General features: G+C 40.0%; 1 protein-coding gene across 3 annotated transcripts in view; it reads right to left on the bottom strand.

The window, feature by feature from the left end:
* The window catches only part of CBL (Cbl proto-oncogene), an 85137-nt gene that overhangs the window by 30931 nt on the left and 39729 nt on the right, over nt 1-14477 (bottom strand). For all 3 annotated transcript variants that reach the window (XM_053900371.1, XM_053900370.1, XM_053900369.1), the window contains exons 3-4: nt 3338-3484; nt 247-403 (exon numbers count right to left, since the gene is read on the bottom strand). In XM_053900371.1, coding sequence (XP_053756346.1) covers nt 247-403; nt 3338-3484 — 304 coding nt within the window. The remainder of the gene's footprint in view (nt 1-246; nt 404-3337; nt 3485-14477) is intronic.

Below are 14477 nucleotides of genomic sequence, written 5' to 3' on the forward strand. Positions count from 1 at the left end.
GACTACTCACTAACAAAAGGAGATAATAAATATGAGGCGAACAAAGCAGATCATATAGTTATTTTTACCAATAAATAAATAAATAGAAATACAGGGCAGTGGGGTTTTTTTTTTTTTTTTTGCTTATAATTTCTAGACTAAAAATACTTTTATACAATAGACTTTCAAATGTTACTTTTTTAAAGAGCTCTCTCTTCAGAAAAGTAGCAACAACTAGTTGTTAGTTTTCTGTTTTTAGTATCCTACCTGAAAGAGTCTTGTGAAGATGTCAAATTCAAAAACTGAAATATAATCATTGCAGGTCAGATCAATAGTGGATTTCAGAGCCATGGCCTCGAGCCCGGAACTGATGGGATGCACTTCGTGAAGGGCCTGTCGGAAACTCTTCCAAGGGACTATTGTCCTGGGTGGGGGGTGGGAGGGAAGGCACTGAGTGAGACAACAGACAATTCTGGGCATTGCTAAAATAACCAAGGAAAAGAAAGCCACACGAAGGTCTTAAAATCAATTTCAATTCTCTTAAAGAAGCTAAGCTATATTTTGGATTGAGAAGAGAAAGGGAGTAAACGATGTATTTCTTAACTTTCTAATGCGTACATTAGTAACAGAGACATCTTCTTCCACTATTCTTTGGCAGAAGGTCACAAACTAACGCCTTTCTCCTCTTTCTTCACACATTTGTTCCATTTAGGGAAGCATGGAAAGAGAGAGGAAATTACTCTTTTTATATAATAAATGCAACCTCTGGCCAGGCCTCAATTAACAGCAAGCTTACGTTTAAACTAAGTTTTTTATTTTTTTAAATATTTATTCATTTTGAGAGAGAGAGACTGCACACGCATGTGCGCGTGCACGAGCGGGAGAAGGGCAGAGAGAGGAGGGGAGAGAATCGCAAGCAGGCTCCGAGCTGTCAGCGCAGAGTCCAACATGGGGCTCGATCCCACGAACCGTGAGATCACGACCTGAACCAAAATCCAAGAGTTGGACACTTAACCAACTGAGCCACCTAGGCGCCCCAAAATAACTTTTTCTTTTTTTAATTTTTTTTTAAATGTTTATTTATTTTTGAGACAGAGGGAGACAAAGCGCGAGTGGGGGAGGGGCACAGAGAGAGGAAGACACAGGATCTGAGCAGGCTCCGGGCTCTGAGCTGTAGGCAGAGACCGTCGCGGGGCTCAAACTCACGGACCACGAGATCATGACCTGAGCCGAAGTCAGAAGCTCAACCGACCGAGCCACCCAGGGGCCCCCAAAATAACTTTTTCAAAGCATGAAATACATTCTGAGTTCTTTGAGGAACTCACACTCTCAAGGATGAGACAGGAGGAAATAGGCTTATGGCACAGGAGCAACAGAGTTTGACAGGGATGAGGAATAAATTATTAATATAAGTGATTAAACCCCAGATAAGGCAAGCACCAGATATTATGGGATTTCTATTTCTCAAAATACAAGCTCATTGCCTTTGAAAAGTTTTAAGACATCAAGTGGCATTTTGAACTCTTTTCTAATGTAGTTATTAAGTTAAAAGAAACAAAGTTAAACTTATTCCCGTCCTCTTTACCCAGATTTTTAAATCACTAATTATTCTATGTTTTACATTTACACATATTTTGAAAAAGGTGGCATTTAAAAAGAAATTTACATTAGGATCTGTATATTCGATGAAAAACTTTTATTGTTTTCTATCTTTTCATTTCCTTGATCCAAAGTTTCAGAGGACATACAAGGACATTTATATTAATACTTAAGAGCATAAGCTTAATTCATGAATCTGTCTGTCGAATTTAAAACTTCTATACATCAAAAGACAATATAAGGAAAGTGGAAAAACCAGCTACGGATTAGAAGATACTTGTAATGTAAGTAACTAACAGACAATCCGTATCTTACAAGAGGAGAAAGAGTAGTAAAAAGGACGAGTCAGGAAGAGGAATAGGCAAGTTAGGGTAAGAATCCTGACTGGTCACACTTGTGAAAAGATGCTCAGTCTCCCATGTCATCAGGACTGTAAAGCAAAATATGACACCCAATTCACATCACCAGTGTTAGCCAGACTGTGGAGCCACTGGAATTTATGTACACTACTCACAGGGACATAAACTAGTATAACCACTTTGGAAAGCAACTGGGCAATATCTGGCAAAGCAGAGGATGTGAAACCCCCTGATTTGGCTATTTTGCTCCTAGCATGGAACTATGAAGAAGCTCCTGCCTATGAAGGTGAATATAATTTTGTTCACCTCAGCGGTTTGTGATAGCAAATAATGTGAAACATATGTCCATTAACAGCAGAACGGATGGGGAGAAAAAGAAATAAATATTCAAACAAAGAGCACGGGTCTCAATTGAATCTGCGAAATTTTCTCCAAAGAGAAAAAAAAGTTAACTATTTACACCAAAGCAGGGAAGCAGATACAGTACGTCCTCCCTTATCTGCAAAGGATACTTTGCAAAAACCCTCAGTGGACGTCTGCAAACGCAGTAATACCAAACCCTATCTGTATTATGCTTCGTCCTATACACACACACCTAAGATAAAGTTTAATTTCTAAATTAGGCACACTGAGAGATTAAGAACAATAACTACTCAAATAGAACTATAACAATATACTGTAATGGAAGTTATAGAAATATGATCTTTCTCTCTCACAATATCTTACGGTACATACCCTTCTTGTCGTGGGTGATGTGAGATGATAAAATGCCTAAGTGATGTGATGAAGGGAGGTGAATCACGTAGGCACTGTGATGTAGTGTTAGGCTACCAGTGACCTTCTGATGAAGGATCAGGAGGATCACCTGCTTCTGGACCACAGTTGACCGCAGGGAACTGAGACCATGGAAAGTAAGACTGCAGATAAGGGGGGGAGGGGGGAAGCTACTGTACATTCATGTTCGTTATTTTTCTCTATGCTTTTCCGTATTATTTCATTCATAAAAAAATAAGTAGGGGCTCAGTCAGAAGACCATATGACTCAGGGTTGTGATTTGGAGCTCCACACTGGGGTTAGAGTTTACTTAAAAGAAGTTGGGGCAGCTGGGTGGCTCAGTTGGTTCAGCATCTGACTCTTGATTTCAGCTCACAGTTGTGAGATCACTTGTGACATCAAGCCCTGTGTCGGGCTTCGTGCTGAGCAGGAGGCCTGGTTGGGATTCTTTCTCTCTCTCCCTCTCTGCTCCTCCCCCACTCTTTCTCTCTCTCAAAATAAAATAAACATTAAAAAAAAAAAAAAAAAGGAAAAAAAGTTAAAAATTAGATAAAAAATTAAAAAATACACAAAAGGCCAAAACATATGCTTTAGTTTTTCATAGTTCAAATTATTTGGGCACTTACTTTTCCCCAAAAGCTTTCCTCCAAAATTCTGCAGCGTCTGCTTTCGTAATCCGAAATGTGTCTCCTTGAAAGAGTCCACTTGGAAAGATTCCTTTTAGTTCCGCCAGCATGTGGCTGAAGATCAGGGACAGTTTGGTTAGGTTTCGCCTACAAATGATCAGAAGTGCAATAATTAAACACATAGTTATTTTTATTTTAAATTCACTGAAATCAACCATGTCAGGTGTGTAATTAATATGAACATGAATATACATTTACGAAGAACCTCTTCCAATATACTTTCTGATCAATATTATTCAGAGATATTATAAAACTAGGAAAGGAGAGAGGAAGGAAATGTGCTGTTGACATATGAAATACTCTGTGATACTATCTGTGTTCAAAGCAGGGCTTCAGAAACTGTTTTTGCTCTAACATCATATGAAAGATGCAGATATAACAGAGCAAAGACTGTGGCACTCACTAGATCCACTCCCATTCCCTCCATTCAAAAGATGTCCTATAGTAAATAGAAAAAATTTAACAGGAATATATTTTAAGGCTTCTAATCTAACTCAAGCCAAATACCTCTGAGTATTCACTAATATGAACAAATCCACGTTTTGAAGATGACAGAGGACTCAAATAAAGGTACTTACTTGAACACCTCTACTAATCTACTCACAAAAGAGACGAAATGCTAACAAAGCAAAATAATCAGAATAGCTTTGTATAAGCTATTCTGGATTTTAAAACGAATCATCATACGACTCACACAAATTAAAAAATAAATTACTAATAAATTAATAAATGACAATTCTCAATTTAAATATCTAAGACCTAACAAATATTTTCACTTAAATCAGACCTTAAAGAGGTTAAGTTTTACCAAAACAACTCCTCATCCTATACCAAAACTGAAGTGCTAAAATCCAAACCGTGTAAACATTTCTAAGTGAATATGCTACTATTTTGCTTTGACCATCAGGGAACTTATTCTAATAACCTGTTTAATCTCTGCTTAATGAATGGAATCATAAAGATGCCACACAGCTTAATGTACTGAGTTATGTAATCCCTGTGTTGGGGCACCTGGGCGGCTCATTCGGTTAAGCGTCCAATTCTTGATTTTGGCTCAGGTCATGATCTGAGGGTCGTGGGACTGAGCCGCACACGTTAAGATTCCCCACCCCCTCTGCTAGCACTCTCTCTCTCTCTAAAATTAAAGAGTCACATGCTCCACAGACTGAGCCAGCCAGGCACCCCTAGGTGTATACTGTAATCAGATTACCTTTCTTATCTTTAATGTGCTGTCACACAGAAAAGATATAGACAGATGCTTTACTGTTAAGCACCAAACCAGCTACCGGCTGCACTACCTTCCCTTTGTCTCAGTCATTGGTATTTCTGTATTCAAAAGTCTATTCTTGTCATGAGTGGCTTATAAAATTTCAAGTCAATTCATAATCAAATTTGCTCATCTAAAAATTCTCTTTACTTTTCTCTTTATGTTATAATGGAGATCCCATCTTTGTCTTTAATGTATAAAATGCTGCACCAAAGTAACCAAGTCTCTCTAGCCCTGACTCTTGTGCAAAATGCTACTGAAATCTTTCCAGTCAGCTTTTCAACAAATCCGCTCCACTTTCCTGATATGTCTTCTTGCACTTGTAGCAAGTTATTCTCTTTCTAGTTTCCTATTTGTTTTCTGAAAGCACCTACAAAAGTGATAATATATTCCTTGAAGACAGTCTTAAAATAATTCATATGCTAAATAGATCAAGTGTGAGACAGGAATACACGCACTTATCCAATCCCTGAGTTCCATCAGCAGTTCTCCTCTTGGCACTCGGAGATCCTTCCATTACGGCTTGCTAGAACTTTTACTATTTTACCAAAGTTGTAACAAAAATCATAAAGATCAAGGCTGTATCACAGAATGGGGTGCCTGGTTGGCTCAGCTGGTAAAACATGCGACACTTGATCTTGGGGTCGTGGGTTCCGAGTTTCACATTGGGTATAGAGAGTACTTAAAAATAAAATTTTTAGGGGCGCCTGGGTGGCTCAGGCAGTTAGCATCTGACTCTTGATTTCAACTCTGGTCATGATCTTCCAATTTGTGCGATTGAGTCCCGCATCAATCCCTCTTGGGATCCTGTTTCTCCCTCCTTCTCTGTCCCTCCCCTACTCTCTCAAAAATAAATGAACTTTAAAAACAAACAAACAAAAAGAATATATCACAAATATATCTCAGAAGAATTCTGCAACACAGAACTTGGTAGAAAACGTGCCAAGCACCAATTATTCCCAATGACCTTACTTTCAAGTCGTCAGCGGGACACAGTAGACCGAACCTCAATAAACATAGATCACATTCTGCCAAATGTTAATCTTTAAAGAGAAACAAGTGAGAGCCCAGGATTTCCTTAGGTTATGCTAAATTGTTGAGAACTTCCTATGTGTAAAGAACTATGCTGGGGCGCCTGGCTGGCTCAGACAGAAAACATGCGACTCTTGATCTCAGCGTCGTGAGTTTAAGTCCCACACTGCGGGTATAGGTTACTTAAATATTAAAAACACAAAAAACAAAACAAACTATGCTAAACAGTACAGCAGAGTCATATATGTATAATATGACCAAGAAGATATTATATCACACTCTCAAGGTTTTAACAGCTTTTTCAGGACTCTTATTTCCTCCTGAAAGTATCTTTCTTTGGTTTCTCTCATGTTGTCCTCTCTTGGTTCTCCTACTGGCTTTGTCTTTCTTTGGCTTTTCTTCCTATTCTCTCAACAGAGCTATTTCCCAAGAATATGCTCTCGGCTACTTTCTTTTCTCTCTCCGTGTAATCTCTTGACTCTTCCTTCACAATCAGAAGCTTGAGAAACCACTCTGCAAGCGATTCCCAAATCTTAAAATTTGGTAACTTTCCAACTGCCAACTATACTTCTCCATTCACATGCTAACACCTCAAAGCAACATGTTCAAAATTAAATTAATCTTCCTTCTCAAATCTGTTCTGTCTTCATATTCTCTGTAACGACAACACCATCTTACTTCCCACAAATTCAAAACCTTAGAAGGGCGCCTGGGTGATTCAGTCAGTTAAGCATCCAGCTCCGACTTAGGTCATGATCTCACCACGGTTTCATGGGTTCGAGCCTCACATCGGGCTCTCCACTCTCAGCACAGAGCCCACTTTGGATCCTCTGTCTCCCTCTCTCTCTGCCCCTTCCCCGCCTGCACGCAGGAGCGCATGTGCGTGCTCTCTCTCTCTAAAATAAACATTAAAAAAATTTTTTTTAAATAAAGAGTTTCTGAAATGTATATATATATATATATATATATATATATATATATATATATATAAATATAAAGCTTAGAGTTATCCTGGCTTCTTCCACCTCCCTTATTCTCCATATCTGACCTATTTGTCAATTTGCTGACCACTGTTGTCTTCCTACCTTTAAACTACATGATTTTAATTGAAGTTCGTTGCTACCCTCCCCCACCTACTCCACAATTCAAACTTTAGTCTTCCACACAGATGGCCAACAGACACGTGAAAAGATGTTCAACATCACTCAACATCAGGGCAATGCAAATGAAAACCACAAAGAGATACCACCTCACACCTGTCAGAATGGCTCCTATCAACACACAAGAAACAATTGTTGGTGAGGACGGGGAGAAAAAGGAACCCTCATGCACAGTTGGTAGGAAGTGAACTGCTGTAGCCACTGTGGAAAACCATACGGTGGTACCTCAAGAAGGTAAAAATAGGGACGCCTGGGTGACTCAGTCGGTTGATGTCCGACTTAGGCTCAGGTCATGATCTCCCGGTTGGTGGGTTTGAGCCCCACTTCGGGCTCTGTGCTGACAGCACCGGAGCCTGGAGCCTGCTTCAAATTCTGTGCCTTCCTCTGTCTCTGTCCCTCCCCTGCTCACACTTTGTCTCTCTCTCTCAAAAATAAACATTACCAAAAAAATGTGGTTAGGGGGAGGGGGAGGAGGAGGGGAGTGGTCTCTAGTCCTATGATTAGGTCTCAGCCTTTAAAAAAAAAAAAAAAAAAAAGGTAAAAATAGAACGATCCTACAATCTAGTAATTGCACTACTGGGTATTTACCCAAAAATTACAAAAGCACTGGTTCAAAGAGATACATGAACCCCTATGTTTATAGCAGCATTATTTATAGTAGCCAAATTATGAAGCAAGCCCAAGTGTCCACTGACTGATGGATAAAGATTGTGTGTGTGTGTGTGTGTGTGTGTGTGTGTGTGTGTGTGTACACACACAATGAACTATTACTCTGCTATAAAAAATGAAAGCTTCCCATTTGCAACCACATGCATGGAGCTAGAAAGTACAATACTAAGTGAGATAAGTCAGGCAGAGAAAGACAAATACCATATGATTTCACTCATACATGTAATTTTTTTTAATTTTTTTTTTTTCAACATTTTTTATTATTTTTGGGACAGAGAGAGACAGAGCATGAACGGGGGAGGGGCAGAGAGATGAGGGAGACACAGAATCGGAAACAGGGCTCCAGGCTCCGAGCCATCAGCCCAGAGCCTGACGCGGGGCTCGAACTCACGGACCGCGAGATCGTGACCTGGCTGAAGTCGGACGCTTAACCGACTGCGCCACCCAGGCGCCCCACATACATGTAATTTAAGAAACATATGAGTAAAGGAAATAAGATAGGCAAACCAAGAAACAGACTCTTAACTACAGGGAACTCTGATGGTTAGCAGAGGGGAGGAGGGTGGGAGACGGTGTGAAACAGATGGTAGGGATTAGGAGGGCACTTATGATGAGCACGGGGTGATGAATGCAAGTGTAGAATCACTAAACTGTACATCTTAAAACGAATATACAGGTTTTTAAAATTTATTTTGAGAGAGACCGAGAGAAAACAAGCGGGGGAGGGGAAGAGAGAGGGAGAATCCGAAGCAGATTCAGCATGGACATAGGGCTCGAACCCATGAAACCGCAAGATCATGACCTGAGCCGAAATCAAAAGTCGGACGCTTAACCAACTGAGCCACCCAGGCACCCCATTATTACACTGTACGTTAACCAACTGGAATTAAAAATTAAATACAATAACAAAAACAGACTTCAGTCTTCAGTCTCCTCACGTGAAGGCGAATCCTGCCACATATACAACTGCCTTTTTTAAGGAGGGGAAAAAACAATTTCCACACTGCCAGGGGACAAAACCCAACTCAATTTTGATTTGAAGACTTTCCGCTGACTTGAATCTAAGCTACCTCTCCTTAATTTCTTACTTCTTCACGAGTATGTTCTAGCCAAACTGAATACGTCATCTTTTCTCATACATACTACCCTTGTTCACTTTCCCACCTATAAGCCTCTGCTTATCAGTTTCCCTAGTCTGAAATAAGACACAGCTTAAATGTCATTTCCTAAGAAGACAGCTAGAAGTAATAAACCACTCAAATACCCACAGCACGTTCACCGCAGCTCTCATGTCATCTGAACCCCTCTTGTACTATAGTTATCTATGTACACAAGAGCTAAATCCATTTCTAACGGGTATTTACATCGCCTTGGGCAGCTGCCACAGTTTCTAACCTTCGTTATACCTTCAGAAAACACTGCCTACTAGTGCTAGGCTCTAGGGATGGATGCAGCTATGAACAAAACAAAATCTGGCTTTTTGGCATTCCTGTTCCCATGGGAGAGCATCAGGTGGTGGGAGAAAAGTGCTCGGCAGGAAAAACAATGCAGCCTATGAGAAGAGAGTCACGGAGAGTTGCTGTTTTAGAGAGGGTCGTCTTAGGAACCTCTCTTTTCAGAGTTGATTTCTAAGCCAAGTCTGAAGCAGGGGCAAGAAGGGAGTCTGGGATGACTGAGCTGTGTTGGCATCTTTTCAAAGAATGTTCCAGAGAGATCTACCAAGGGTCCAGCACGATGCTGGATCAGAGATAAAATATTACACACCAAAATCATAATGAGCAGAAAGCTATTTTAATTTGTGAAGCCACCAAAAAAAAAAAAAAAAAAAAGTGAGAGAGAGAGAAAGAAAAGAAAGGGAAAGTTATTGACCACAAGGATGTAATGGCACCAGGCACCTAAGAGCAGCTCAAAGTGCTGACTGAAATAGTTACTGAAAATCAATTTGAGACACTTTCCTACTCAAGGAATGCATCCCCAAAAAGCCAACTTACATTTCTGAAAACCACCAGAGTTGTGCACCATAAGCATCATACTTCTTAAAAGGAAATTAAATATCTATAAAAGCCCATGGGTCACAGCATTTTGTAACTGATCTGAGTTGAAATTCTGTTCAATAACATTTTAAGGCCGCTGGCTTATGGTTGAGTGCTGTGTATAAGGCTGAGTTTCATCAGCAGAATCCGTCTAAACATGTAATCTTAGAACAACGAGGCGTGATGGATATTTAGCTTATTACGAGGTAAGCATACTTTTCAAAATTCTGTCAGCAGTTACTTCAATTCATACAATAGTGTTCTAACAATCTCCAAAGAGCCACAAAGGAACACAACTGTTCTATTTTTTTTATAAATACCCTGAAGACAAAACTTTTCTTAAGGTTCCAGCAGTAGCAAGTAATACAGGTTTTACTTTAACTCATGAGGTATTTGAAGAAGGAAGTCATTTTTTTTAATGTTTATTTTTGAGAGCGAGACAGGAGCAAGTGGGGGAGAGGCAGAGAGAGAGAGAAAGGGATGAGAGAGAAAGGGGGGAGAGAGAGAGAGAGGGAGAGAGAGAGAGAGGGAGGGAGAGAGAGAGGGAGGGAGAGAGAGAGGAGGAGAGAGAGAGAGAGAGAGAGAAAGGGGGAGAGAGAGAGAGAGGGGAGAGAGGAGAGGAGGAGAGAGGGGAGAGAGTGAGAGAGAGAGAGAGAGAGAAGGAGGGAGAGAGAGAGAGAGAGAGAGGGAGAGAGAGAGAGGGAGAGGTGAGAGAGAGAGAGAGAGAAGGGAGCGAGATAGAGAGAGACAGAGACAGAGAATCCCAAGCAGGGTCCAGGCTCCAAGTTGTCAGCACAGAGCCCGAAGCGGGACTCAAACTCACAAACCGTGAGATCATGACCCGAGCCGAAGTTGGATGCTCAACCAACTGAGCCACCCAGGTGCTCCCATTTTTATTACCTTTGACACCAAACATCTACACCTAAGTAACCACAAATGCTACCCTCTAGCTTCCCTCCTCCTCTTCTCTTAGCTCACAACTTCCCCATAATAATCGAATGCTGACTCAGTATACAGTGTCAATTGTTTTCAAAGTTCAGACCAGTGTCAGCTCTTTCCCCCCTAACTCAGGTCCTACTCTACAAGCCAACATACCTTTGTACCTGAGGCCTAAAATAATGGTTCCATTTTCTGTGTATAGTTTCAGTTAATAAGGGACTAAGATTTCTATGTCACCAATACATAGCTATATTAAAGATTAAAGAAGCAATATAGCTCCTGCTTTAGCTTCTAAAGTAGAAAGATAAATACAACTTGATACGAATTGCAATCACCATTTCTATAAATCAAACAGAACAGTGTTGAAAAGTAGCCTTTATATGAACACGAGATAAACAGAAAACTCTTCAAACGATTCCAACCAATGAACTTACCACACAAAATACTGAAAAACAAGCCATCTTTAGAACTCATGGCCACAAAGTACTTTGCAGAGAAAGAGGAAATGAAAAAAAGAACATAGTATGGGGAGATAAATTAACTCTTTATGTTACAATTTATGAACATTTAAGAGGAATACTGAGAATGGCACCACTCTTGCTTTAATGAGAATGCTCCATCCCTTCCAAGTATAGCAACAATTTATTGCACGAAGAAAAGGACTTTTCAGAAATAAGTATTAAGAGATTGAGATCTTTTAGAAAACAATGATGACTTACAATACAGGTAGTCCAACGTATTCATAAAGACATTCTCACTTAGGGTTACTTTTCTGAAACTCCATTTTGGGGGCGCCTGGGTGGCCCAGTTGGTTAGGTGTCTACTTCAGCTCAGGTCATGATCTCACAGTTGGTGATTTCAAAAACCATGGAGGGCTCTGGACTGCCAGTGTGGAGCCTGCTTGGGATCCTTGCTCCCTTCTATCTGCCCCTCCCCTACTTGTGCTTTCTCTCTCAAAATAAATACATGAACTTAAAGCACAGTCCTTAAAAAAAACCAAAAAACTCCATTTTGATAGTAATAAATTCTGTAACTCACAAGCATGGTCTGTCTATTCTTTCTACAAAGGAGTATGTGAAAATATATGTGAGAATAGTTAAAAAGACTAGAGATCTAAAATGTATTTCCTGGAGGGGATGCGTGGGTGGATCAGTTGGTTAAGTGACCGACTTTGGCTCAGGTTGGGATCTCGTGGATCGTGAGTTCAAGCCCCATGCTGGGTTTTCTGCTGTCAACACAGAGCCTGTTAATCTAATGTGGTAATTAAATATTGTTACCTATTTGGGGGTGCCTGGGTGGCACAGTTGGTTAAGTGTCCGACTCTTGATCTCAGCTCAGGTTCATGATCTCATAGTTCATGAGTTCAAGCCCTGCCATCGGGCTCTGTGAGGTTGTTGCAGAGCCTGCTTGGGATTCTGTCTCTCCTTTTCTTTCTGTCCCTTCCCTGCCTGTGCTCTCTCTCTCAAAATAAACTTTAAAAAAAATTTTTTTAAATATTGTTATACATTCTAACATTAGAGACTTGCTAAATGCCAGAATCTGTGAATTATTTTACTCAATTTTCTTTCTGAAGAAATAACACAGGGGTGCCTGGGTGGCTCAGTCTGTTGAGCATCAGACTTCAGCTCAGGTCATGATCTCACAGTCCCTAAGTTCAAGCCCTGCATCAGGCTCTCTGCTGTCAGCACGGAGCCTACTTAGGATCCTCTATCCCCATCGCTCTATCCCCCTTGGTTGCTCTTGCTCTCAAAAATAAATATTAAATGTTAAATAAGTGTTAAAAACATTTAAAAAAGGTAACACAGAAACATCAAAAATCATCTCAGCCATTTCAAAATACTGTCTCATGTGAAAATGGTTCAAAGACTCAGAAAGAAGTTTCTTTGATTTTTAAAGCAAAGGAAGCAAGACTTTCCTTTTATAATTTAGTCACTCGTAGAATCTAGGGGACAGGTATAGGATTGGTGTAAAGTTCTTTCAATGTTTCTGTATGAATGAAAATTTTCATAGTAAAACACTGGGGGGAAACCCCAATAATTTAGGCTGAAATGTATTTTAGTATTTGTGGACCCAATGAACCTGTATTTCCCAGTGGGTAAATTTCAAAGTGATTAACACTTTTAATACAATGATTCATAAATAGCTACACAACATTATACAGTATCATTTTGAAGTTGTAAAACATTCTCCCAAATGAGGTCAATATAACCCATTTTTTGACATTTAGCCATGGTGTGGGCTAAGGACTCCACAGAGATGATGACAAATTAATTATACTGTTGAATGGTGAAATGATCAGTGTTTGTAAGTACTTCATGTACTGGTACCATTTCAGTGATAACTATGCTGCTTTCCTAGTCACTGGACTCCAAAAACCTTACATGCAAACACTAATGTCATCCAAAGAATGCTGACTGAGAACATAGTGACATGACATTTATAACTCAATAGCAGCATCCTCTGCTCAGAGTAATCAGCTTTAAAAATAGATACAACGGAACTTCTTTCAACAAGCTTCACAGGAAGTCAATAAAGTACTGTTTAGCTCTTATCTGCTTAAACTGCTTTAAAAGGGGGGGGGGGAGGTGCAAAACCAAAAGCATCACCTACAAAAGTTCTAAACCAGTATCTCTGAAAATATCAATGACCTTTTTTTTTTTATAATACTAAACACACATTAAACGTATCTGCATATTGGTGGTCCTGCCTTTGAGGTCCCCAGTTACATGTAACAGACTACCATCACACAACATTAATCATCCAGAGCATTTTGAACTACCGGTTTCATAGAATTCAAAGCTAAAGGGACACTAATGTAATTCACCAAGTGACTGGGAGGGCAGCAGCCCATGTGAGAATCTCTAATACTCCCCTCACACTTCTAACAAATTAATCTTAAAACTCAGACTCAATCTCTTTACTCCCTCCTACACAAAGATTTTCAAAGACTTCCCAATAACCACCAAAAAAGTTCAAACTCCTCAGCTTGTAAATTAAAGCACTTACAAGATGGTCCCAATTCATCCTTCTAAACATATACTACAATATTTTCCCAAACATTCTATACTTTCTGGGGCCCCACACCTCTCTTGATGGTGTTACATCAATACATGCCTCCCTCTAGTTCTAATAGTTCACCTTAAGAGCTTATTATGTGTCAGATGCTTTGCTAAACTACATGCATACCTCCTGTGATTCTCACAATGCTTTGAGATAGGAATCATTAATCCTACCTTACAAATGAAGAACAAAGACAAGGATATTAAATGACTCACCCAAGGTCATAGAGCTAGTAACTGGCAGAGCAGGTCGTGAGCCCAAGCTGGTGGGAATGATATATATTTCCTTTCTAATGCCTGTGGTTACTAAAATCCTGCCCAAAGTTCATTCTAAATGCTGTCTCTTTGGTGTATATATTGGGTGGGGTGGGCACGGGATATTTAACAGCTTTCATTTAATGTCTTACTCTCCAACCCCAGACCCCAAAGCATCTTAATTCTTGGCACAGGCTTCATGGGGCGCCTGGGTGGCTCAGTCTGTTAAGACTCCAACTTTGGCTCAGATCATGATCTCTCAGTTCATGAGTCTGAGCCCCACATCGGGCTCCGCACTGGCAGTGTGGAACCTGCTTGAGATTCTCACTCTCTCCTTCTCTCTCTGACTCTTCTCTGTTCTCTCTCTCAAAATAAATAAAACCTAAAAAAATAAAATAAAAAATAAAATACTTAGCACAGGTTCCATCATGTTCTGCTTTGTTTCAGCTGTCTCAGTCCCCAACAGAATAACAACTCCTTAGGGACAGGAGCAGGTAAAGTGTCTTACACACTATCTCCTGCAGTAGTGAGCACACTGCCTTGCACTTAACAGGCATTCAATCAATGTGTAGAATGGAATTAGAAAATATAACTTTACCTTTTAAATAAACTTTTTATTTTGGAATCTTAGATTTACAGAAAAGTTGCAAAGATAGTACAGAATGT

This window comes from Panthera pardus, unplaced genomic scaffold (assembly GCF_024362965.1).
Source record: "Panthera pardus isolate Hobbes unplaced genomic scaffold, ASM2436296v1 HiC_scaffold_12, whole genome shotgun sequence".
In the NCBI taxonomy this organism is placed as follows: Eukaryota; Metazoa; Chordata; class Mammalia; order Carnivora; family Felidae; genus Panthera; species Panthera pardus.